The 26,223-nt window shown below is 37.7% G+C and overlaps 1 protein-coding gene across 4 annotated transcripts in view; it reads left to right on the top strand.

Moving 5' to 3' along the window:
* The window catches only part of MIX23 (mitochondrial matrix import factor 23), a 56,307-nt gene extending 36,921 nt beyond the window's left edge, over positions 1 to 19,386 (top strand). For all 4 annotated transcript variants that reach the window (XM_076002038.1, XM_020287167.2, XM_012780497.3 and 1 more), the window contains 4 exons: positions 8,000 to 8,125; positions 10,832 to 10,978; positions 15,922 to 15,981; positions 19,077 to 19,386. In XM_076002038.1, coding sequence (XP_075858153.1) covers positions 8,000 to 8,125; positions 10,832 to 10,978; positions 15,922 to 15,981; positions 19,077 to 19,127 — 384 coding nt within the window. In that variant the 3' untranslated portion in view covers positions 19,128 to 19,386. The remainder of the gene's footprint in view (positions 1 to 7,999; positions 8,126 to 10,831; positions 10,979 to 15,921; positions 15,982 to 19,076) is intronic.
* Positions 19,387 to 26,223: the final 6,837 nt, after the last annotated feature.

The raw sequence follows: 26,223 nt of genomic DNA, 5'->3' as shown, positions 1-26,223 counted from the left end.
TGTATTAGTTAGTACAGGGGCACATTGGGATTACACAAAAATTTGGAACCAGACAATGGAAGGCCTTGCATGCAAGTGTGAGGTTAGGAAGTCATTTTTGAGCAGAGTGGGTGAGATGATCAGAGAGAGGTGGTTTAGGAAGATTCATCACTACTGCCACTGGCTTTGTTTAGGCCTACCCTGTTGTTTTTGCAACTAGCTTTCCAACAGGTCTCCCTGTCTAGGTATTCCTTTCGCTAATATATCCCCCTTCAATCTAAATTCCATAATACCGTGGCATATAATATTATCTTCTGAATTTTAGAATCCAATTCATGCTTCTAGTTTTTAGGCTCACATGATTAAACTGCATAACGTGGCCTTTTAAATAGGATCTCAAAGTGTGTCTCCGTAGTCATATCTCTTACCACTGCCCTTATACATTTTTCTTTCTTCCCACTCACCTACCACCACCTCCAGCATGCATTTGAACTCTGCTCTCCTGTCACATAGGCCTGCTTTTTTCCTGAACATATGCACTTTGTCATTTCAGTGCTTTTTTTAGACTGATTGCCACTGTGAAATCCCTTCCTCCTACTATCCCTGAGACCCAGTTCATATATTGCCTGGACAAAATCAACTAGGCATTCCTTCCCAGAATTTTTGAAGTCTTTATATTTCTATTAGGAATATTTATTTATACATAATTGATTTTTAGTCATATGGTAATTAGACACAGATTTAGTAGATTATTTTCTAGCATCAACCATGGTTCTTCTTTCTCTCTTTTCCTGTCCCCTGGGGGTGCTAGGTGTCAGAGGATTCTGGCAGTTAAAGATAAGTTTGTGTTTCTTGCTTGGGGAGAGTGCTGTGAGTCTGGCAGTAAAAATAGGGTTTGAGGGACCATATCTGCCTGAAAAAAGCATCATGCTAATGAGGTCTATTTCTGGGTACCTTCAGGCAGAGGGGGAGGAGAGAAAAGATTAAGGGAGTTCTAGATCATTCTTTGTTTTTTTTTTTTTAATGAGACAGAGTCTCACTCTGTTGCCCAGGCTAGAGTTCCATGGCATCAGCCTAGCGCACAACAACCTCAAACTCCTGGGCTCAAGCAATCCTTCTGCCTCAGCCTCCCGAGTAGCTGGGACTACAGGCATGTGCCACCATGCCCAGCTAGTTTTTTCTATATATTTTATTTGGCCAATTAATTTTCTTTCTATTTTTAGTAGAGACAGGGTCTCGCTCTTGCACAGGCTGGTTTTGAACTCCTGAGCTCAAACAATCTGCCCACCTTGACCTCCCAGAGTGCCAGGATTGCAGGCGTGAGCCACCGCGCCTGGCCTAGATCATTCTTTAAAGTAAATTGTATTTTAGTTGTATAGTAGCCCTTTTCCTACCCCCATATACCCTCAAAACTGTGTAAAGTAATAGAGGGAATTTTCCTGAGGATTAATCTTAGGAATAGACTACAATATAATTGTAGGGGCAGTAGAACGTTTTCTGTCCTACCCACTACTAAATATGAGTACTCCTTCGGTACCTAAATTGTCTTCCAAGAGGATAAGATTTCCCCCCCTACAATTAGAAGATATAAAATGTAATTCCAAGAAAAGTGTCTGAATAATCTCAAAGGGTCAGCCTAAAATTAGAGATTAATAATATTTCAAATCTCTTTGTTTTGAGGAAGATAGAAGATAGGTAGGACAAGCTTGGGGTACTACAAAATTTGTGGAGTTATCTTTTGCTATGATTTGATGTATAGAAACTGAAGGTTCTAGGTCCTACACAAGATGTAGCCTTCAGAGAACCTCTTAACTGTATTTTTGTATTATCTCTGTGGACATGTGTTGTAGTTTATTGTGTGTGATATCTGTTCAGGGATGTCTTTTGTATATTTTCTTAGTGAATTTGTGAGAAAGTGGGGGGAGAGTGTGCCATTGGATCTAGGCATCAGGTAGGTAATCAGTAATTCCTATGAATGATCCACATGCTTCAACAGTAACATTTTTGGGCCTGCGCTCACCTTCATTTGCTCTCAGTCTGTGAGGGCCACCTGACCTTTTGCCTAGAACTTCTGGAATTGCCTTAAGAGCTTTGGTACTTTTTCCCTGTAAAGAATTGTGAACCTGGTGATGCGGTTTATAGTTCTTTTCCTTCCCCTTTTCCAGTTTTGAAAGAAATCCCTTCCTCATCTTACCTCCCTTTTTTTCTTGTCTTTGGCTTTTCTGGAATCTTTTCTGTAATATTTAAGAATAGCTTACAGTTCTCAGCAATCTCTGAACAAGTACATTATCAGTTTAGAGATTATTATTGTATTTTCTAGAATATAACACTGTCCAATAGGACTTTTGGTAATGGTGGAAATGTTTTACATTTGTGCTGTCTACATATGATAGATGTTAGGACCATATGGCTCTGGAACACTTGAAATGTGGCTAGTGCAACTGAGGAACTATTAATAAATTTCAAATTGTGTTTAATTTAAATAACCTCACGTGGGTAGTGTCTGCCCGTTGAAAGCTAAGCTCTGGATCATGTATTGATAATTCTCTAGACATAGAGAAAAACTAATATATAGTCATGTGCCACATAATGACATTTTGGTCAGTGACAGACCACATATATTACAGTGGTCCCATAAGATTATAATACCATGTTTTTACTGTACCTTTTCTGTGTTTACATTCACAAATAACAAATATTTACCATTGTATTATACTGAAGCCTACAGCCTGCAGTAGAGTAACATGATATACAAGTTTGTAGTCTAGGAGCAATATGCTATATAGCCTAGGTATGTGGTAAGGCTTGTGTGATTACACTATGATGCTCACACAACAACGGAATCATCTAATGAGGCATTTCTCAGAATGTATCTCCATCATTGAGTGACACATGACTGTATTTGATCCACATTTATAGGTTCCATTGGTAAGACTGTAAAATTGATGGGTTCATTACCTATTTAATGCAGATAAATTCCCATTGCTGTGCAAGGAACTTAATGGTATGTCCAAATTGTTTTATTGGAGGGGAATTTGGCTGTAGTGGTTAAGGTATAGCTGGTGTTCAAACTCAAAACTGGTTAAAGTTCAGAGTCAATAAAAACCCTAGGCAATGTCAAACTACATAATCTTTCACCTATATTGTTGTACCAATCTCCTAACTTATCTCTTTACATCTACTCTTATTCCTCTCCAGTCCAATTTCTATACCTTAACGTAATCATTTCAGAACACAACTGTGATCATGTAACCCCACCACCATACTTAAAGCACTTCATTGGTTACCCAAAGCTAGGGGAAAGACTAAAATTCTGTAACATGACCTGTAGTAGTGGATCTCAACTCACACCATGGTTTCTCTTACTATCTGCACTTAAGCCACATTAATTTTTCAATCCATTAAACATTGTTTAAATAACTCACTTTAAGGTCACCCATGATTTCCATTCTGCTAGGTCTAAAAGTTAATTTCTTGTACATATAATTCTTGACTTAGTAACATTTACCACAATTGACCATTTCCTCCTTTAAACCTTTCTTCCCCTGACTTCTGTGACATCATAGACTTTTTTTGTACTTTTAGATACTAGAATTCCTTCTTGATCATTGGCTTTCTTCACTTCCTATAGTCTCCTTCAGTGATCTCTTCTAATTTCATGGCTTTAAGGAACATCAGTTCATTAATGTAACTCTAGCCTTGATCAGTGTCACACAGGTATATTCAACTTTTTTTTTTTGGAGGCAGAGTCTCACTCTTGTTACCCTGGCTAGAGTGCCTTGGCATCAGCCTAGCTCACAGCAACCTCAAACTCCTGGGCTCAAGCAATCCTTCTGTCTCAGCTTCCCAAGTGGCTGGGACTACAGGCATGCGCCACCATGCTCGGCTAATTTTTTCTCTAAATTTTTAGTTGTCCAATTAATTTCTTTCTATTTTTAGTAGAGACGGGGTCTCGCTCTTGCTCAGGCTGGTTTCGAACTCCTGAGGTCAAATAATCCGCCTACCTCGGCCTCCCAGAGTGCTAGGATTACTCAACTTTTTACTCTACTTTTCTACTCATATCTAACAGGCATCTCAAACTTAACAAGTCCAAAACAGGACTTTTTAAAAAAAAAAACAGCTTTATTCTACAAAATCCCAAGCATACACAAAAGGAGAGATGGTACCATATACACTATGAACCCATCCCCCAACTCCAGCAATCAATTCATGGCCACTCTTTTTTCATCTATATATTACTACCACTTGCCTCACCTTAAACTGGTTATGTTGAAGTACATCCCAAATATCAGTCTTTTTTTCTGTAAATATTTCCATCTTTATCTCCAAAAGATCACAAAATTTTAACACAATACTATATTCCATAACAATTAACAATAAGCCTTATTGTCATTAGATACAAATTAATGTTATCCCTTGCTTAAAACCCTGTTGCTGGTAGAACAGAATCCTTAATCATTTCCATGGTCTATATCAGGGGTGGGGAACCTTTTTATGTTGGAAGGCTGGATTAATTTAGCTGTAATCAAATAAGGCTGCATTCAAGAAACTTCAATTAGATACACTTAAAAATGTACATTATATTGTAAAAATCTAACTACTGTATACTTAATAATTTCAAAAAAAACTTTGTTAATTTTAAAGTTAACTTTTTTTTACTTCATCAATTTACTTCTTTCAAGAGGAAAAATATCTTCACAGGCTGAATAAGGTTAAAGTTAACCTTTTAATGGCTTCGTTGTTTCTGCTTTTTGTTGGAACGCATCTGAATATTTGGTTGAAGCATGGAGATCTGCAGTTTCAATTGATCCTCTAGTCATTTGTGACCTTAAGAGCATCTTGATTTGGTAGGAGAATGTAGATTCGCAGCAATAAGTGGTTGAAAAACAAGAAAGAATTTTTTGGGCATGTTGCTGAAGGCATGGGTATTCTGCATTTTTCCATGTTTTAGTTGGGTCTCTCTTAGCATCAATTACTTTAAAATGTCATCTATTGAGAGCTCAATCAATTTCATCTATAGTTATTTACGTGCCTTGGTGATATCAACTAGGTGAGGCTGAAATGCTAATTGAGTGTGATGTCATGATTCTTAAAGTCAGTGAACCTTTCATTGTATTCTCTAATTAATAGGTCTATAACAGCTGCATATTCTTCAAATGATTCGCATATATTATCCTGCTCATCAATGACCTTTCCTAATTGGAGAAATGTTCACCCAAAATTTCCTTTTGAAGAATTGTTTTGACAAAAGATAGCTTTTTTGAAATGCTTGTATTTTTTTGCCACATGTCATATATAGACTTAGTTTTACCTTGCAAAGAAATATTCAAATCGTTTTGATTTGACATGATACCACACAGAAATGCTGCATTCCTAGGAAAATCTTGTTTCAATAATTCACATTGCTGATTCTGTTCTTCATAAAATTTAACTGTCTGTTCTAGCAGAGATAAAATTCTGATGTTAGACCTGTCCATGCAATAACTAATGCACTTTAGAATGATATGGCAAATCCACACTGAATACCTCATTGTTCAACTTAAGCATATTATGAAACTAATGATGCTGTGTTATATTTGCACACAAATAGTTAATACTTGCAACTTGTTGCAAAGTGTCACTTAAAATAGTAGCTTTAGCACAGATATTTTGCTGATCCAAGATACAATGAAAAGAAATGAAAGCATCTGGATCTGTTAATACTTTTTTATCTGTGCAATAAACCCTTCATGGTTTCCTGTCATGGAAGGTGCACCGTCTTGTACATACACTCACTAAATTTACCAAATTCAATCTAACTTCATGACATTTATCTTGAAAGTTGTTCTGTTCCCAAGAGTGCCCAAAGCAAGTAACTTTGTAGCAAAGAAAATTTTATGTTATGACCCAAATGAAGTATAAAACCTGCTTCAAGTCAATAGCATGAGCTGATTCATCCAAAGCGATTGAATAATACATATTTTCCTTTTGAAGTATTACATGAAGTTCTGTTGAAGGCTAATTCATACTGCCGATCAGTGATGATTCTCCTTAAAAGAGGCAGTTGTTTGTACTTTGAAATGTTATCAGGGTCTAAGCATCCTACGACTTCAACAATGCATTCTTTCACAATTTCTACATCACTGAATGGGAATGGCTCCCCCACCCACCACCCACCCCTGTATATAAGCTACTTTATAAGTTGCTTCAGTGGCATTATTTCCAGGCCTAGTAGGGAAGTGGTCAGATAAGTTGTGCCTCCACAGGAAAGAATATTTATGCAACTAGTAAAACTGTCTTCAAGGCATTTTTATTAACAAGGGCAAAATGCTCATAGTATGATGTCATAAAGCAGGACTTTATAATGTTACAAAGTACCTAAATTTTATAAAAAATATTCATAGATATATGTAGGAAAAAAGACCAAAGGGACATGTTAAAATATTGACAATAGTTAACTATGGATAATTTTTTTTTTTTTTTTTTTTTGAGGCAGAGTCTCACTCTGTTGCCTGGGTTAGTTAGAGTGCCTTGGCGTCAGCCTAGCTCACAGCAACTTCAAACTCCTGGGCTCAAGCGATCCTTCTACCTCAGCCTCCAGAGTAGCTGGGACTACAGGCATGTGCTCCCATGCCCGGCTAATTTTTTCTATATATTTTTAGTTGTCCATTTCTTTCTATTTTTAGTAGAGACGGGATCTCACTCTTGGTCAGGCTGGTTTTGAACTCCTGACCTTGAGCAATTCGCCTGCCTCGCCCTCCCAGAGTGCTAGGATTACAGACATGAGCCACCGCACCCAGCCAACTATGGATAATTTTTATTTTCTTTAAAATTTTCTTATAATTTTTCTAAAATGAAAGTAATACTTGAATCACAGTAAAAGTTTTTATTTTAACAAATGGATAAGGAAAGATATGAAGGAGTTGGTTGCAGTCAGGGATTTAAGTTTGGCAAAGGAAAGAAGTAGGATGGTATGTTGAGAGAGAGAGAATCAAGCAGTTCTTTTAATACGTATATTGAATGTTAACTTGGATGTTTTCAAAAAAGTATATTCCTAATAGTTTGTAATTCTGTTTTCTTTGATTTTTCAGTAGTCATGGTTTTTTTGTTAATGTTTGGGTTTTTTGTAAATTTGAGAAACAAGAAAAAGAAGATGTATTGCTGGAAACATCTGAAGACGGAATGTAGGTGATTCTCAGCCTTCTCTAGTGACAAGGGAGAAGTGGTGTGCTAATCCAAATGTGGGGAGGAGGGACTATACGGGGTGGGTCATTATCACCAGTCTTTCTAAGTTCCCTGCCCTTTTGGTATTTTTCTTTTGGTTGGTTTTTTGAGAGTTGGAGACTTTCTGAGAAAGAGGATATCCTTGGGAGATGTGTGCAGGGTTACCAAGGGTAAAACTGATTTCGTGCTGTGAATATGAAAGCCATGAAGAGCTTTGATTGCTTCTCTAGCAGTATGTTTTGTTTTACTTGTTTTTATCTAAAAAATGATACATGATTGTAGTAAAAAACTAAAAGGCTAAAAGCCTAAGAGGGTATAGATTACTTTTTGCAAGTTAACTACTACTAATAGTTTCTTGCATATCTTTCCAGAAGTTTTCTACTAGCATCTTTTATAATGACAGGTAAAGAGGGAATAGAGCAAGCTGGATCCTTACACTGGATTATGATGGAAAATCTGTGGTAGTCAAGTTCAATAGAACTCTATTGGCTGTGTGCTGGAGATGGAAAGAGCATGCACTGTTTCCTAAGCACGATGCCAGCAATTGGATTTAAGTATGAGTAAGATAGTCCTAACCCTCAAGACAATCACAGTTGAGCCAAGGAGGCAGAGTTGGTGCCCACTATTAGAATTACTATTACTGAACCTACCTATCATCCTTATATAATAAAGATTTTCTTATGGTTGTACTATATTTGGCTTGGTCTAACTTAAAGTGTTGTGAAATATCCAAGAGCTTTGTTTTTTGCTTAAAAACTTATTTTTTGTTACTTAACTTTCCATTCGGGTTATATTCTTTTATTTTAAATATATATAGGAATTACTCAAGGTGATGAGGACAATTGATGACAGAATAGTACATGAATTAAACACTACGGTTCCAACAGCTTCCTTTGCAGGGAAAATTGATGCCGGCCAAACCTGTAAACAACTTTATGAGTCTGTAAGTGTATCTTTTGAATCTCTCTTTCACTTCTTTTATGTCTCTCTTTGCAGGCAGAATAAGAAATCAATGATCATGTAACTAAACTGTGAATAAAAGAATGACATCTTCATGTTTCCTTGCCCACATCTGAGGATGTATATAAGCTTCGATCTGGTTTCTGCAAACTAAAGAAACTGTGTGATCTTATGCACTAATCTGTGAAGAGATAGTTCTAAAGAAATGGAGCAGCCATTTTTTTGGCCTCTGCGTTTGCATACTTTAACTTACAGAGACCTTCTGCACAAAAGAATAAGAGGGGAGTGAAACAAACAGCAAAGTAAAACAGTAACAAGAGCAAGGACTTTGAGTAAATAAACCCGAAAAAGCCAGACAGCTAATATATGGAAGAATTAAAACACTTCACACCTTTTATATATATTATATCTTCTTTTTTCCCCTTCCTCAGGAAGGAGAAAAGAAGCATTTAGCAGTTGAGAGGGAAGGAAAGCCACAAATAAAATGTCCTTTCCTGAGGCTTTGGTTTCTCAAATATATAATTTTTTATTGCCTTTATTTCTCTTTCTAATTTCCAAAAGCCGAAGGAAATAACAATACAGTTAAATATTTGTTACAGTTTATTTATTTATGTCCATTCATTAACTTGAAAGTCCAAATGATACTTGCTATTTTAAATTCTACCACAAGGTTACTATTTGGATTCATGGTCATATAAATAAAACATTATTTGAAACCTAAAGTGCCTTTCCCAAATCCATTTTAGATAAGCTTATTCATATCAATTCAGAGCATTAACTACTGGTATTTTTATAGTGCTTTTATATTAAAGTATGTATGTTATTTTATTGAATGATCAGGTAAGTCCTGTAGCTTGAGAAAATTGCAAAATTGTGGACTTTATTGAGTAGAATCCAGTATTGGGAGTAGGTAATATGGGTCTAAGTCCTAATTTACTATGAGGTTCTTTGACACTTCACTTAGTTTCTTTGAGTGTCTCTGGTTAAAGAACTAGAATTTATGGTCACTTTACTGATACCCCCTTCTTACCTCACTGCTGATATAATCTCTATAGTTCATTCAGTTGTTTCAATTTGTAATTTTCCAGTTAACCTAGAGGTTTATAGTGCAGTGATTAACAACATGGATTCCAGATCTAGAATAAACCCCACCTATGGTACTTTTTAGCTGGGTGACCTTGAACATGTTATATAACTTCTTTGCCTCAGTTTCCTTATTTATAAAGTGGTATAATAATAGTACCTAGTTCATAGGATTGTTAGAGGATTGAGTTAATATAAAGTGCTTGCCTATACTAAGTGTTTTGCATATAAATGTCTGCTGTTACTACTATCATTATTATTATATTTTAATCCTTTGTTGAATCAGGATAACCTCGCATACTAAATTTGGAACCTCTCTGTTTTGGATATCCTTGTGTATGTGTTTGGGTTTTTCTTTGTATCTGCCTCCTAGAGGGATCCAGTAACATGTATATCATGTAAAGGATAGTTTATCAAGTAGCTTTGCACCAGGTATCAGGCCTGCAACAGAGTACCCATGCCAATAAGTACCACTGAGTTCCTTTAAGTATTGGCTCAGTCAAGAAGTAGAACTCTGGAAACGTTCACATTGCTCCTAGTCACCCTGGCTTTAGTCCCTGACCCAGCTTCCTTCTGTAGTTGATGAAGGAATATTTGCATTTTCTGGTGATAACACTTCTTCGTAGGAGATGATCAGTAAAGTTATTATGAAGCACTAATTTTAGAAATTCCAAATCTCAAAAGGATACTCATGGTAAAAGTAAAATAATTTCAATGAGATCCCCTTATTAGAGCATATTCCCTTCAATCTGTGAAATTTTTTTAGCTTTACATTGTTTATTCCTATGATTAACATAAAAATCAATACTGGACAATAAAAAGGTCTATGAACTTGAAACAGTGATTTACAAATGCAAAATTTAGCAGTATCATCAAAATTTGGCTGTGATCATGGAGTGTGTTTGAAACATGACCATCTTACCCAAGACAGAAAATCGTTAAGAACTGTTTTTTATTAGCTTTATTACATTAAGATGGAGGTTATTAAAGAGTCATCCTGTCAGATATCCTTGCTTTCGATCAGTGCACAACAATTCATGCAACCACTGTGCTTCATATGTAAGTTCCCCTTATCAGTACTTATACTTAATGATCTTGAAAAGGCTTTGTCTTACATAGGTAAGTAAGATCTTATTTAGGTTGCTTAATTTATAATTTCTTTCACTTGTTGACAACATGAGACTGAAAAAATTATGAAAGGACAAAAAAAGAGGAAGAATTGCAATAAAAGGCTCAGAGGTGTGTGAAGGTGGGTATAGGGTAGAGGAACATGTGGATGGAATAAGACAGTGATGTGGGGTAAAGGAAACTGCAATGAAAGGCCCAGCAGGGGGAATGCAGGCAGAAAGGAGCAGGAAATACTGAGAACCTATTGAGGAAGAAAACAGTCTAGGACCTCATACCCTCTCCCCTCAGAGGTGCTTCCTGTTATCTGTTTTTAGATGATTTAGCTGATGTAGTCTTCCCTTCCATGGATTCAATTTTTAACAATGTTTTACAAAATATTAAATTTCTGTAGTATCAAAATGAGGATTTTTTTAAGAAAACACTAAAATGTAATAAATCCATGTGTTTTTCCCCCCTTTTCATTCCTTTGTTCTTTTAGTTGATGGCAGCTCATGCCAGTAGGGACAGAGTCATAAAAAGTTGTATAGCCCAGACCTCAGCAGTAGTAAAAAACCTTCGAGAAGAGAGAGAAAAGAATTTGGACGATTTAACGTTATTAAAGCAACTTAGAAAAGAACAGACAAAGGTAAGTTGAACAGAATTGACATTTCTCAGGCAAAGTTTATTTAATTGTAGCCTTCAAAATAAAGGCAGTTTTTAATATGAAAATTTTGGAATAAGTAATGGTTATTTAAAAAAAAATAACCAGGAGGTTAATGCTTCATTTTTATTGGGCTTTATTTTATTACATTTAGATGTTAGTTGATAAATTAATGTGTATTTCATAAACAGATACAGTGTAGCAGCTTTAGCTAAAATAAGCATGTAATTTTATATTCATTCCTTTTTTCCCCCCTCTATTGAAGGCTCAGTACAGACCAGCACCACATCAGAAGTTCTAGGGTAATCACATCTGTATGGTATCTGCCTTTTGAGGCTTAACTTGAGAAGAAACATTTCTTAATATATTTAGAGTTTGAAAATATTTATTTCTGATTTCATTCTGTAGAAATCTGCTGTAATATAATACAGACTATTTAGCTTTAGGATATTACTCTCTTCAGCCATAAAAATGTAGTACTATTTAAATATAACCAGATTCACTAGTACCTCATTATAATTTATTACCCTACTGTGTAAAAGTTGTTATGGGTCTTTGGCCTTTTTTGGACATGCCTTTTGTCCACTTCATCCCCCCTCCCTGCAGTGTTTTCACTTTTAAAAAAACAGCAAGTACTCACCTGGGATGTATCAGAGGAAGTTTCATTTTCCCAAGACAACTGTAATGCAGACAGTGTGAACCTCAGAATCTAGTTAATGCAGCAGAACTGTTTCTTTGTAGCCCTTGTCTGTGATGTGTCAACAAAACAATTGAAATATACAGCATATTTTATTATATGCAATGCGTTGCCGTCTTTTTGTTAGGGCACTCTTAGAGGGAACTCTTTGTTTTGTATAATTTCAAACTTACAAAAAAGTTGGAGGAACAGCACAAAGAACTTCCATGTACCCTTTACCTATATTCACTTATTGTTCATATTTTGTCCCACATACCTAACAATTCATTCTCTCTACCCTCCCTCTCCCCCTCTCCCCACGTGCATAAACATTTTTTCCCCCTGAACTGTTTTGAGAGTGTGTTGGAGACATTGTACCATTTTTACCCCTAAATTCATTAGTTATTTCCTAAGACAGGGATTTTTTTCTTACATGATCACTGTACAATTAGCAAAATCATGTTCATATTTTAAGTTGGCACAATAGGTGACTTACAGATCCTTGTGGAATGAAGTCATGCTTTTCATACTGAGTAGTTGTCAAGTTTGCCCTTAGATTAGTAGATATAGCCAAACTGTGAAAAGGGGACCTTGTCATCTCTCGAAAGCCTTTGGTAGAAAAGAAAAGAAAAACCTTTCCATGTACACAGGTGCATAGGCAAGTTGCAGCACTTTCTCGTCATTCCACCGATTCAGGATGTCTCACTGGATCCAGTCACTGTCTTTGCTGCTATCTTTGTTCATGACTACAGATTGTGACTACCGTATCAGGCACTGGCGGATTCCTCAGACAGTGAATTTATGTGATCATGTTCATCTTACCCTACCCTCTATGTTCATGAAGGCTTATAGATAGATGATTTAAAACTGATTAAAGTCTAGGTGATTTTGGATTTTGTATTTCAACAGACTCTTGAAGATGTTGACAAAGGAAACTATAGGGCAGGGCTGTTAAATCATAAACCAAAAAAATGCTGTTTGCAAATTAAGTTCAACACAATAGAGTGACTCTTGTTAGTGAAGAGCAAAGTTCAAGGCTCTAAACCACTGAGTATTTGGGAGTGTCACACAAGTTGCTCAGGCCTCACATCTTCCCCTGTCCCTTTAGATCCCAGAGAGAATCACCAGGACCACTGCAAGGAAGGTTTTAGAAACCAATCAGAGAGCTGTGTGAGGTTTGCTTTCTGGCCTTATAATACATAGAGCTAGGGGATAACCATCAGTAGTATGTAAGCAAAAAAGGAAATGGGAAATGTGCCGTGAAGATTATGGAATCAAGAGAGAGCTGTTATAGATATTTCAGCTCTACCTGTTCATTTTCCATTATAGGAAACTGAGACTCAGAAATACTAACTGAGATTCCCATATTCATGAACTAATAAGTGGTAGAACTTGGACTCTAACCCATTTCTTCTGACTCTGGATTCAGTCAGTTTCTTTAAATTAAGTTGTGACTAATAGTCAAATTCCACTTAGTTTAGTGAGCATACTTTATTTAGATACAGAGATCTAAAAATCTTCAGTTCTTTACCTGAATCTTTAACTCAAAAAAAGTACATTCCTTGCTGGAACTCTGTAACTGCTATCACCTATTAGTGGCCATTGAGAGGAAATTTACCTGTTGAAGACTCAGAGCCTCAAAAACAACTATCTTAGAGGTGGCAGTTTATTGATGCCACTGATGAAATTGTATTAGAAGTTGGCTGTAATATCTCCAGTGTTCTAGAATATGAAAAATCATGGTTTATAAAGGCAGACAGCTCTAAGGCAATAAATCCTATATACCTTGGTGACTTTGTAACCTTGTAAATAAATTGCTCTGAAACTTCTGATTTTCAGTCTATAAAATGGGGTTGATGCTTAGTAACTTCTTATGTTTTCTTTTTTCTTTTGGTGAGGATAAGATTGCATAATATATGTGAGAGCTAGCATATTGGCTGTTACAAAGTAGCAGTTCCTTTCCCTTTTGAGTCTCTGTGACTCCATATGTGTTACATTAATTGTCTTTATGATATCACCAACCAGTGGCTTCTACCCTTTGTTTAATGAAGTTTTAACCATTGTTTAAGAGCAGGATATTGTGGGGAGAGGATTCAGTGTCTTCTCTTTTTTTGATGGTCTAATTATTCAAAGATTTTTCTTATATATTGCAATAATCTGCCCCCATGTAATGTATATATACTACTCCTTAATCTTCTCTCTGGAGCACCACAGGATAAGTCTAAACCCCTTTCCCCATGGCATCTCTTTAAATATTAGAGAGTTATTATGAAGACTGTCTTAGTGACATGTTGTCACACCCTGCTATTGAACTGAAGTTATTTCCTTTTTTTTTTTTGAGACAGAGTCTCACTCTGTTGCCTGTGCTGGAGTGTCCTGGCATCAGCTTAGCTCACAGCAACCTCAAACTCCTGGCCTCAGGCAATCCTCCTGCCTCAGCCTCCCAAGTAGCTGGGACTACAGGCATGAGCCACCACGCCCGGCCCAAAGTTGTTATTTCTTTGGCAGTGAGTTGACACTTTGATGGGAGTAGTGAAGCTTTGATGATTTTGCTCTGTATGGCTGATTAAAATGTCAAACTTAAGTTGCTTGGTGGGCTTCTTCAGGCTTGTTATTACTCCACAATATAGGACCAATTGTCAGATATGCAGTCCTTCTCTCATTCCACAGTTCCAGCTATGTGTACCTGACTGTGCTCTGATACCAGTTCTGAATCTAGGAAGGCAATTTGCAAGGAGCCATTGGATCAGTACCAAGTTCCATTTTTATTAGTGTTGCATGCACATTTCTCAAACTTGCCAGAGCTACACTCCTGATTGGTCAGGATCTTTGGCCTGGGTGTCAGACTCATGTTGCCCAGATCTTGTCAAGCTCTCTGGCATTTTGTTCCCAAATCTGGTCTGGGTTTCTGATTGTGGCCTCAGGAAAACATTCTGGTTTTAACCTCTTTGCTGCCTCAACCTTGTAGTTCATGCTTTATTCTTCTCATTTTTTGAGCATTTAAGCCCTGTTCCTGAAACTAGCTAGCTTCTTTCAAGTCCTCTGACCAGATGTGACTAGGAGTACTATGGGTCGTGGCAATGAAATTGGCTACTTTTCTGTGCAGTAATTAGGTTGACAGTTATAAAGAAAGTTGGGGCCGGGCGTGGTGGCTCACGCCTGTAATCCTAGCTCTCTGGGAGGCCGAGGCGGGCGGATTGCTCGAGGTCAGGAGTTCAAAACCAGCCTGAGCAAGAGGGAGACCCCGTCTCTACTAGAAATAGAAATTAATTGGCCAACTGATATATATATAAAAAATTAGCCGGGCATGGTGGCACATGCCTGTAGTCCCAGCTACTTGGGAGGCTGAGGCATTAGGATCGCTTGAGCCCAGGAGTTTGAGGTTGCTGTGAGCTAGGCTGACGCCACGGCACTCACTCTAGCCTGGACAACAAAGGGAGACTCTGTCTCAAAAAAAAAAAGAAAGAAAGTTGGAAAGACAGCATTTTTAGCCTCAGACCTCTGGTTGTAGGTCAAGATGTGGGAAACTCATACCTTTCTAGATCACTTGGGCCTTGTATAGTCCCTTTCCTCTCCGTTTTACTTCCTGAGTCGTTTTTCTTAATTCTCTATCCAAATCAGGTTTCTACCTCCTTGTCTTTTTTTTTTTTATTCCTCTGTACTATCTTTGCAAGTCTGTAGTTGTATAATGAATTTCCAGAACTGGAATTGTTGGGTTTAAGGACGTGTGAATGTACATGTTTGATGAGTCTAACCAAATTGCCCTCCATACAAGTTACAACAATTTATACTCTTACTAAGAATGTGTATGAGTATATCTTTTCCCACACCTTCACTAAATTAGATTATATCAGACTTTTTCATTTTGTCATACTATGACTTAATATTAATTTCTTTATACATGAGTAAGATTGAGCTTTTTTTTTAAAGCCTATTCCTGAAGAATTGAGCATTTTGTTTTATATGTTTATGGTCCATATGTATGTCTTCTGTGAACTGACTGGGCATTGGAATTTTTTTTTAAAGCTCTCAGGTTGATTAGATTAATAATATGCAGCAAAGGTTGAGAGCCACTGTTATAAAAGTTTCACAATTGATTAGATATAGGGAGAGTGAGCTGTGTCAAAGAAGGTTCAAAAATCTACCATTAACAGATAAAGAATACAAAAGCAGCAGCAGATTTTCTTGGGAAAAGAGTGTGGTTTTAGTTCTTTAAATTTCATAACTTTAATTTTTTTTTTCTTTCTTGCAGTTGAAATGGATGCAATCGGAACTGAATGTTGAAGAAGTAGTAAATGACAGGAGCTGGAAGGTATAAAATAATGTTGGTTCTTAGAAAGAAGTTGCAGGGAAACTGAACTACCAAAGGGAAGCCAAGGGAGAAAGAGCAAAGAACACCTTAAGGCTCTAAGGAAAATAGGAGAATAGAGATCACTCATTTACATTTACAACTCAGGGTTTTAACCTTTTTTTGGTTGTTGTAGGGGGGCTTGCAGTTAGTGTTTAAATTGAGCCATTTTCTAAAAATCAGCCAGGCACAGTGGCTCACACCTGTAATCCCAGCACTTTGGGAGGCCAAGAAAGGAGGATCACTTGAGGCCAGGAGTTTGAGAATAGCCTGTGCAACATAGCGAGACCCTATCTTTAACAAATAAAAAAAAAATTAGCAGGGCATGGTGTGGCCCACACCTATAGTCCTAGCTACTGAGGAGGCTGAGGTGGGAGGATTTCTTGAGCCCAGGAGTTCAAGGCTACAGTGAGCTGTGATCTTGCCACTGCACTCCAGCCTGGATTACAAAGTGAGACGCTGTATCTGTCAAAAAAAAAAAAGAGCTTTACAAGCATATGGTAGAATTGTATGACCTGCTATCATAACAGACTTAGAGATATTCTTTTATCTCCTAATACTAATTACAGGCGTATTTGATGTATAGGACCTTTAAGGAGGTTATTTGTTAAAATTAGCCTTTTGAGCTGAGGTATTTTTCATAAATTTTCATATCATTAGCTACCCTTTACAGTTGCCTGTCTTCTAATGTATCTGATCATGAAACTTTTTATTGTACATAACTTTCCTGGTATCTGATGGGGGGGAACTTTTATTGCTCATAGATTCATATGCTCCTTAATACCACTGCATAGTTCTGATTAGGAACTAGATTAGGGGACCAGATCCCAGTACTTTACATGTAGTCAAAAATCACAAAACTCTGACTTTAGTTTTCTGTAAAAGTATATCCATTTACCCCTCTCTAAAACTCCTCATCTATAATATTTCTAAAGGGCCCAAATCTATTAAATCTGAGAAGATGAACTGAAAATTTTGTTTGATTTTTTGAATTTAATGAAGGGGTATTAAATCATATGCTTTTAAGAGAGAGGTTAACTAAACCAAAAACAGAATGTACCAACTTGCTGAGACATGAATAAATTGCAAAATACAAATTGACTTTCTTTGCTTTATCACATTTCTTTATCTCATCCTCTTTGCCAAGATTTCCTATTCCTGCCCTTTCTACCAATGTGATAAGGTGTTTGCCACTTGGAAGATTTTGGCAGTATTTGTACGTTTATATTCTCTGGAGAAACATTAATAATATTTACTCTTGGGGATTGGGTGAAGGAGAGGTACAAATGAACATCTGGCTTGAAAACCAAGGGTATAGGTTATGATATATGAAAAATGTAGTGGGGAGAGTGAACTGTTTCAGATTTGATATTAGTTTTAAAGAAAATATGCTTTATCCACTCAACAGAAAATGAGGCTCCTTGCCTGTTTTAAAAAGAAGAAAATGCAGCTGTGGTGTAGTAGGCCAGTAGAAGTGGATCGGATAGGAAATCATTTAGGATAAAGATTTGGAGAGGCTCAGCCAGGTTGTATATATCATCCCAACTCTAGTGTTTCAAAGCCACTAATCTGAGGCCTCGTCTGGTCTGAACATTGGGAATTTCAGGGAAATATCAGGACTGGAAACTGGAGTGAGATGAGCTATAAGATGAAAGGCCAGAAAGAGTCTACATAATTTCTAACATGTTTTCTTTTAATTGTGAGGCACATACACCAAAGAGTATGTAACATGTAGAATTTAAAGAATATTATTAAAATGAACATACATGTATCTGACCCCCAGCTTAAGAAATTGAATAATGCCAGTACCTTAGAAGCTCCCTGTGTAGATTTTTCTTTTATTTTTATGATAGTTAACAACAGCCAACATAAGTAATTTAAAAATGATTTATTCTTTACATCAAGGTAGTCTGTATGGGGGTAAATTCTGTGAAGAAATTCTTTTCGATTTTAGAATATTTTAAATTGGACACTAAAAATTTTTAGATATATGATTCAAAAATTTTTTAAATATTAAAGGATATACAGTAAAAATTCTGCCTCCCACCCCTTTCCTTCAGCTGTCTCCTGTCCTTTTCACTTTTTTCTCTGAAAGGGTGGTATATGCTTTCAGATATTTGTAACTTTTCTAGTTTTATGTGTGTATGTATTTTTCTGCCTTTATTACACAAATGGAACTATGCTGTGCACACTTTGTTTTTTTCCTTTAATATATGCTGGAGATCTTTTCAAATCAAAACATAAAAGCTTCCTTATTCTTTTTTAAGCTTGCATAGGTATTTCATTGAATAGCTGTACCAAATTTTTCTTTAACACAGTCACATATTGAAAAACATTTAGTTATTGAGTTATTCTTGGGATTGAGTGAGGGAGGGGTACAAATGAACATCTGGCTTGAAAACCAAGGGTAGAGGTTATATATGAAAAATGTAGTGGGAAGAGCGAACTGTTTCAGATTTGATATTAGTTTTAAAGAAAATATGATTTATCCACTTAACAGAAAATGAGGCTTTAAAAAGAATTTTAAGCATTTACGTTTTATTATTTGTTTAGATTTTTAGAAGCAAGGTAAGTAGAACAAAAAATTAATAAATTCATACAGTTTCGCAAAAAATTGATCTACCTGGCAAGTATACCTACTTGTGAAAAGGATCTGACACAATTTAGAAAAGGACAACAAATATTTAAATAACAAAATCTATTCTTAAAAAAGAAGGAAAAGGTTTATCTTTAGTGTATTTTAGGTATTTTTATCTAATTGTCCAAGATATGTCCAGAATATGGAACTGATGTTTATTAGTTACTAAATTAACTAGCTCTTGATGATTTTTCCTTGAATAACTTAATTTTATTAAAATATTAAATTATCTTATAAACGTAAATCAAGGCCTCTTACGTACTCAGCACCTGATAACTGATGAGGAAACTCTTCTGTTTCCTGGATCTGTTGACCTGGGACAGACATAATGTCCTTCTGATGCACGCCACATTGAATTTAGTTCCAGGCCTGCTTTATACAGAGTGACTTAGTGACTTTTGTTTCTGTTTAAATATTTTAGGTGTTTAATGAACGCTGCCGAATTCACTTCAAGCCTCCAAAGAGTGAATAAAGAAAGAAAGATACTTTTTATTTAAAGGACCGGGTCATCTCATAAGAGCTAAGCATGACAGATATCAACAGGGTGGGCTTCCTAGGATGATTTCTGAGCCAACAGTCCAAGACCTTTTGTTGATTTCAGCCCCACTTAGCCAAGACCTCAGTACAAATAATTCTGATAATTATGAAGAAATCAACTGCTATTTTATACTGATTCTATAAAAAAAAAGTTTTGTAACTATTAAAATAATTTTCTGACTCAGTGTACATAATTACTTGATTGTTTTCTATGTTAAGACAGTAAGTTCTCATAAGAGATTTGCACTTTCAATATCTAATTTTATTTCAGTTGTACTTTTTTTAGTTTTACAAATTTATTTGCATGGATGTGGACCTTTTGGTTATTGGTGAGTTTATCCCTTGACTTATCTTTGGGTTGATTATAATAATTTTTTTATTTTTTGTTTCATCTCTTGTCCTTGATTCAGGATGTGGGTTGATTATAAAAGGGTAGTAGCATGAGCTAGACACTGTCCAAAGAAGATTTTTTTTTATGTACGTTAACTTGTTTTCAAATGTAAAAACTAATTTGAGGTGGAATCCTTTCCTGGACAGTATTCCATGGAAAGCAGAAATTCAGGAAATGGAAAAGCAGGGAGGGCTTACATGATAGTAAATGAATTAGTAAAAAACCTACTGTAATTGTAGGATTTGGTCTTTGCAAAGAAACACTTTCTAGAACAGAATGATTATCACATCTATTTGTTACCTCACAGTTCTGCAGCAAAAATCTGGGCAGACTTGACGAATTCTTTGCTTAGGGTCTCACATAGCTGAAATCAAGCTGAGAGCCAGGCTGGGCTATTATTTGGAGTCTCTAGGGCAAGAATCTACTTCTAAGCTCATTGAGTTTGTTGGCAGAATTCAAATCTTTGCATTGTTGTACTGAGGTCCCCATTCCCTTTCTGGGAGTGGGACATCCTGGAGAGCCAATTTAGGATTCTGCCTACCACAGTGATCTAAACAAGCCACCTGGCTCTGGCCCAGTTAGATTGACCAAAGAGGTCTCTGATAGGCCTGTGTACATTGACTTTCATCAGATTATGCATTTGGAAATAAGCAATAAGAGAACAGAACTTTTTTGAGCTCTTATTGTAGGTCATGGTTTTAGTTTGCTGGGTATATTGGTAGAACAAGACCTACATTTGTGGAGATAATCTAGTCTTCTGAATAAGAAAAATTTCTTAGGCGTCGGGCAGTGAAAAAGATTTTCTGCAAAGTTGATGTATAATCATTTTTGAATGGATGAATGAGTTGAAAGGATGGACGCAAAAATGAAAAGACAGTGAAGATCTTCCTGATGCTACTGCTCAGGAGGAAATTCACATCCTTGGAAAGGATTCATAACAGCCTTTCCAGAATTTCAGGTCTGCCAAAATGCGTCTAGCTAAGCCAATTATGCTAGTAAGATTACTGAATCATTCCATTGTAACAGATATTATGAAAAATGTGCAATTATGACAGTGTGGAGTGATTTAGTATGAATGAATAGGTTTAATTTTTGATGAATGGCAACGAAAGCCTCATATATGAAGATGGGTGACACATTGCTTTTTTTGGAAGTTGATTTGTTTGCTGAAACATATGTCTTGTGTGTAATTACTACCTTAGAACAATTCGTTGACTGTCGCTTGAAGGACAGGTAGGATTCGGTGACCCACACACAAAAAGAGGAGAAGGAGAATCTTCAGAGATGAGTTTGGCCCTTCCTCACCAGGACAGAAGGCAGCCATGTGAAGAAACACCTATGATAATACATTTGCAAGTTCTTTTTGTTTTTTTGGGTTTTTTTTGAAACAGAGTCTCACTTTGTTGCCCAGGCTAGAGTGAATGCTATGGCGTCAGCCTAGCTCACAGCAACCTCAAACTCCTGGGCTCAAGCAATCCTTCTGCCTCAGTCTCCCGAGTAGCTGGGACTACAGGCATGTGCCACTATGCCCGGCTAATTTTCTCTATATATGTTTTTAGTTGGTCAATTAATTTCTTTCTATTTTTGGTAGAGACGGGGTCTCGCTCAGGCTGGTTTTGAACTCCTGACCTTGAGCAATCCGCTTGCTTTGGCCTCCCCGAGTGCTAGGATTACAGGCGTGAGCCACTGCACCGGGCCTGCAAATTCTTTTTAACAAATAGTTGAATACCTTACATATTCTAGCTTAGCCACTATCATTACATTGCTGAACAAAACAAAAATAGCTGCTCTCAAAGAGCTTACATTTAGTGAGGAGAGATAATACTAAAGAAATAAATTATATAGTATACTGAAATGTGATAAAGTTCAATGCAAAAACAAAATTAGGAATGTGGGTGAAGAGTGGGTTGTAAACTATTTTGATTGGAGAATATTATATTTTAATTGGCCCTTTGAAAAGCCAATTTGAGATTAGAATGTACAAAATAGGTGCAGTAGCAAAAAAAAAGAGTTTTCTAAAAGTTTTATAAGTTGTGTTCTCTTTTATAAGTTGTGTTCCAGGAATAGCAATTTGGGAAACAGAGTAATAATATACTCAGTGCTACTGCAGTAGACCCTGCTGATGTGCCACATTTCCAGGAATGATACATTTCTAATCTTGTAAACTGGCAGGTTAATGAAACGTGGTCCCTATTTAATTTTATTTGTTTAGCTTTAGAGACAGGGTCTCATCACCCAGGCTGGAGTCCAGTGGCTGATCATAGCTTGCTGCAGCCTCGAACTTCTGGGCTCAAGCAATCCTCCCACCTCAGCCTCCTGAGTGGCTGAGACTACAGGTTGCCCCACCATGCTTTTTTTAGTTTTTTTGTAGAGATGGGGTCTTGCTATATTGCCCAAACTATTTTTTTTTTTTTTTTTTTTTTGAGACAGAGTCTCGCTTTGTTGCCCAGGCTAGAGTGAGTGCCGTGGCGTCAGCCTAGCTCACAGCAACCTCAAACTCCTGGGCTCGAGTGATCCTTCTGCCTCAGCCTCCCGGGTAGCTGGGACTACAGGCATGTGCCACCATGCCCGGCTAATTTTTTATATATATATCAGTTGGCCAATTAATTTCTTTCTATTTATAGTAGAGACGGGGTCTCGCTCTTGCTCAGGCTGGTTTCGAACTCCTGACCTTGAGCAATCCGCCCGCCTCGGCCTCCCAAGAGCTAGGATTACAGGCGTGAGCCACAGCGCCCGGCCCCAAACTATTTTTTGCTTTTGTTTTTTTTGTTTATTTGTTTCTGTTTTGAGACACACTCTCACTGTGCTGCTCAGGCTAGAGTTCCATGGCGTCAGCCTAGCTCATAGCAACCTTAAACTCCTGGACTCAAGCGATCCTTCTGTCTCAGCCTTCCAAGTAGCTGGGACTACAGGCATGCGCCACCATGCCCGGCTAATTTTTTCTATATATTTTTAGTTGGCCATTTAATTTCTTTCTATTTTTAATAGAGACAGGGTCTCGCTCTTGCTCAGGTTTCCAACTTCTGACCTTGAGCCATCCTCCTGCTTTGGCCTCTCAGAGGCCTCACATTAGGATCATAGGCTTGAGCCACCGCTCCCGGCCAAGACCCAGTCTTAACCTCTGAACTTCTGTGTGTCCTGTCTTCCCTGGCCAACTCCTACTCACACTTCAGGTCTCAGCTATCAAGTCTTTCAGCAAGATAACACCTCTATCATGATCTCCATCATACCGTTATGGTAATTGCTGGTTTATCTCTTTCCTCCACCTATTTGTGAGGGCTGGCACTGTGGTTCTCAGTGCCTGGGATGCATGAGACACGGCTGTTTTCCTATTCTATATCCATTCTCATCTTCCTCACCAATGAAATCGTGGTTTTGTTCAGGGTAGCAGTCAACCCAGCTTCCCTTGCAGCTCCTGGTAGAGTGAGACAGTTCTGGCCAGTGAGATAAAAGCAGAAGACTGCTGGACATTAGGACATTTTCTCCTTATGCAGTTCTTCTCATACTGCGGTTTAGACCAGCAGTGCTTGGGTAGCTCCTTGGGAGAGACTCGCCACTGCGTCTGAACTTCCCGTACAGCAAGGGAAGCCTCAGGGGCCCAGGATGATTTGTTGGCCCTCTCCTGAGTGAGAACTAGACAGAAAATAATTGAATTTCTCCCTCAGGAAGGGGAAGAAATCTGCTTCCCAGAGAAAACAGTCATTGCCCACAACCCTGGGAACAGTCATACACTCTGAGTCTTCACTTGGCCCAATACCAGTCATTTAAAATGCTGTCTGTGGCAGAAAATTCTGGGAGTGCCTGTCACAGCTGGGACTGAGTCCCTCACCCCTGCAGGGCAAGAGTACATTCCCTCAGTTTCTCTTTTTGGGGTCAGGCAAAATAATTTTTGCCATCCATTACAAATGTTTGCTCCCAGATCCCACTCACTTCAAATTTGGTGCGGAAATATTTCAGAAATGTCATTTTTCCTTTGTTTGCAATAGTACTGCTAAGGGAAGACAGTTTTTTTGGTGGGGGGAAACTTGCTCCTTTAAAAGTGCTAAATGGCCAAAAAACTTTCAACCACATTCCATCAGTAATTTATGAAATTGTAGGTCTATCTTCTTTTCATTACTCTGGGAATGCCAATAATTGTTGTTCAAACACCCTTCCTAATCCTTTAAAGTAAGATACTCCCTTTAAAAAAATTCATCTAGGTGAAAGTTGTTTTTAAACTATTCTAGTTTGTCACTTTTTAACCAATTTGTAATTTATTATGGTATATATGAAACTTGCTACACAGAGAACTAATTATTGAGATACTGAGGATTGCCAAGGATGAAAGGAATTTTTTAATACAAAAGACAAAAGACAGATGTCATCCTTGGTTATCCTCAGGAGGATAGGAGAAGCAACCTTAAATTCCTCTTCTGGAGAATACAAGAGACGTGCACTGGGGAAGGTTGTGGGGATGGTGAGTCTTGGGTCAGGAAGCCTGCCCAGGACCCTTTGGAATCTCAACTCCTTTGTTTTGCAGAAATTCTGCCATTTCTGGGAAATAACTCAAAAAGTTCAAGTAGCTAGTTAAGGGTGGGATTATAAAAAAATCACACAGGGGTCACTGAAATGTGTTCACAGAGCTGGTTATTGTATCAGGCCAGTGGGGTTGTCTGTGGTTGTTCCTGGTACGTAAGAGCTCTACAGCATTAACACGGGTTAGCCAGGGGAGACGCTTTTCAGTTACTGTTACTGTGCTGGGAGCTGAAGACAGATGAACAGGACAGTTCCTCCATTATGAAGCATTAAGAGTTGGCGGTGGTGATAAAAAACAATCACTGTTTCAACTCTCACTTCTTTATCTGCTTCCGGGGTCAGAATAGCTGAGAGAATGAATTCTGAGCATGTGTCAGTAGCACTTGGAGGTTAGGAGCATTGACCCAGGAGGCAAACAACCTGGAATCCTATCCTCCCTTCTCTACTAACTAGTCACGTGGCCTTGCAAAAGTAAACTTAACATTTCTACATTCAGTCTTCTATAAAAAGGGGATATTTATCTCATGAGGTTGTTATGAAAATTAAATGAGTTAATTTTTGTATACAGTGTGAGGTAAGGATGCAGTTTCATTCTTTTGAAAGTCCTATCAAATTGTCCTAGCACCATTTTTTGAAAAATTCTTCTTCCACCTGTTGGTCTTGACACCCTTATGAAAATCAGTTGATCACAGGTGCACAAGGCACCCCCATCTCAAGTCTTTGGCATACTACCTGGAGTATAGTAAGCACTCACCATATATTAACTATTATTATTTGGGATGCAGGATTGGCAAGTAGCACTAGCAGGGTGATAGGCAGAGTGCAGAGCCCAGAGGGGGACTTTAGAGTATCTTTGAAATAGGTTTTCTGTTCTCTTTCCCTGCTCCCTTCTCTCCTCTTCACTGACCCTCCTTTCCATTTCTTCTTGCCCTCTCCTTCCCCAGCAATTCAGTCCAAAATCCATTAAGTAGGGCCAAGGAAAGCAGACATTGGTTTGGGATGGTCTCAGACTAGATGTTGGAGTTGGCTTCCCTTCAGTAGGTGTCCAGCCAGGCTGGTAGAGCACAGCTGGAGGGGAGAGGGCAGGCACTTGGGTAGAGTGATGGTGGCAGTGGCCCAGGGGAGGGTGTCAGCCTGAGCACCAGAATGGGGTAGGAGTGGATTGAGGAGTGCAGGTGGTGGCGGGGTGAGGAAGATGGGGGTGCCTTGTGCACCTGTGATCAACTGATTTTCAATAAGGGTGTCAAGACCAACAGGTGGAAGAAGAATTTTTCAAAAAATGGTGCTAGGACAATTTGATAGGACTTTCAAAAGAATGAAACTGCATCCTTACCTCACACCGTATACAAAAATTAACTCAAAGGGGATCAAAGATCTAAATGTAAGAACTTAAACTATACAACTCTTAGAAGACAACATAGAAATAAATCATTATGAGCTTGGATTAGGCAAAGGATCTTTAGTTATGATACCAAAAGCATGAGCAACAAACGAAAAAATAATACGGACTTCATTAAAATTAAAAACTTTTGTGCTTCAAAGGATACCATCAAGAAAGTGAAAAGATAACCACAAAATGAGAGAAAATATTTACAAGCCATATAACTGATAAGGGACTTGTATCTAGAATATATGCTATAGTTTGAATATTTGTCCCCTCCAAAACTCTAATTGAGTTTTGGACTCTTATTGAGTCCCCATTGTGACAATATTGAGAGGTGGGGCCTTTAAGAGGTGGTTGGCTCATGAGGGCAGGGATTAATCCCTCATAGATTGATGGATTAATGGGAAATTGTGGACGTGGGACTGGTGACTTTATAAGAAGGGGAAGAGAGACCAGACCTGAGTGGGCAGGCTAAGCCCCTTCACCCTGTGGTGCCTTGTGCTGCCTCAGGACTCTGCAGAGAGCCCCCACCAGCAAGAAGGCCCCCACCAGATGTGGCCCCTTGGCCTTGGACTTCTCAGCCTCCATAACTGTAAGAAATAAATTCCTTTTCTTTATAAATTACCCAGTTTTTGGTATTCTGTTGTAAGCAACAGAGAGCAGATCAAGACAATATGCAAAGAACTCTTAGAACTGAATAGTAAGAAGACAAATAACAAAATTTAAAAATGGGCAAATGAT

This window comes from Microcebus murinus, chromosome 1 (assembly GCF_040939455.1).
Source record: "Microcebus murinus isolate Inina chromosome 1, M.murinus_Inina_mat1.0, whole genome shotgun sequence".
Taxonomy (NCBI): Eukaryota; Metazoa; Chordata; class Mammalia; order Primates; family Cheirogaleidae; genus Microcebus; species Microcebus murinus.
Note: the sequence above shows the minus strand (reverse complement) of the source record. Positions and strands in the feature narration are given on the sequence as shown.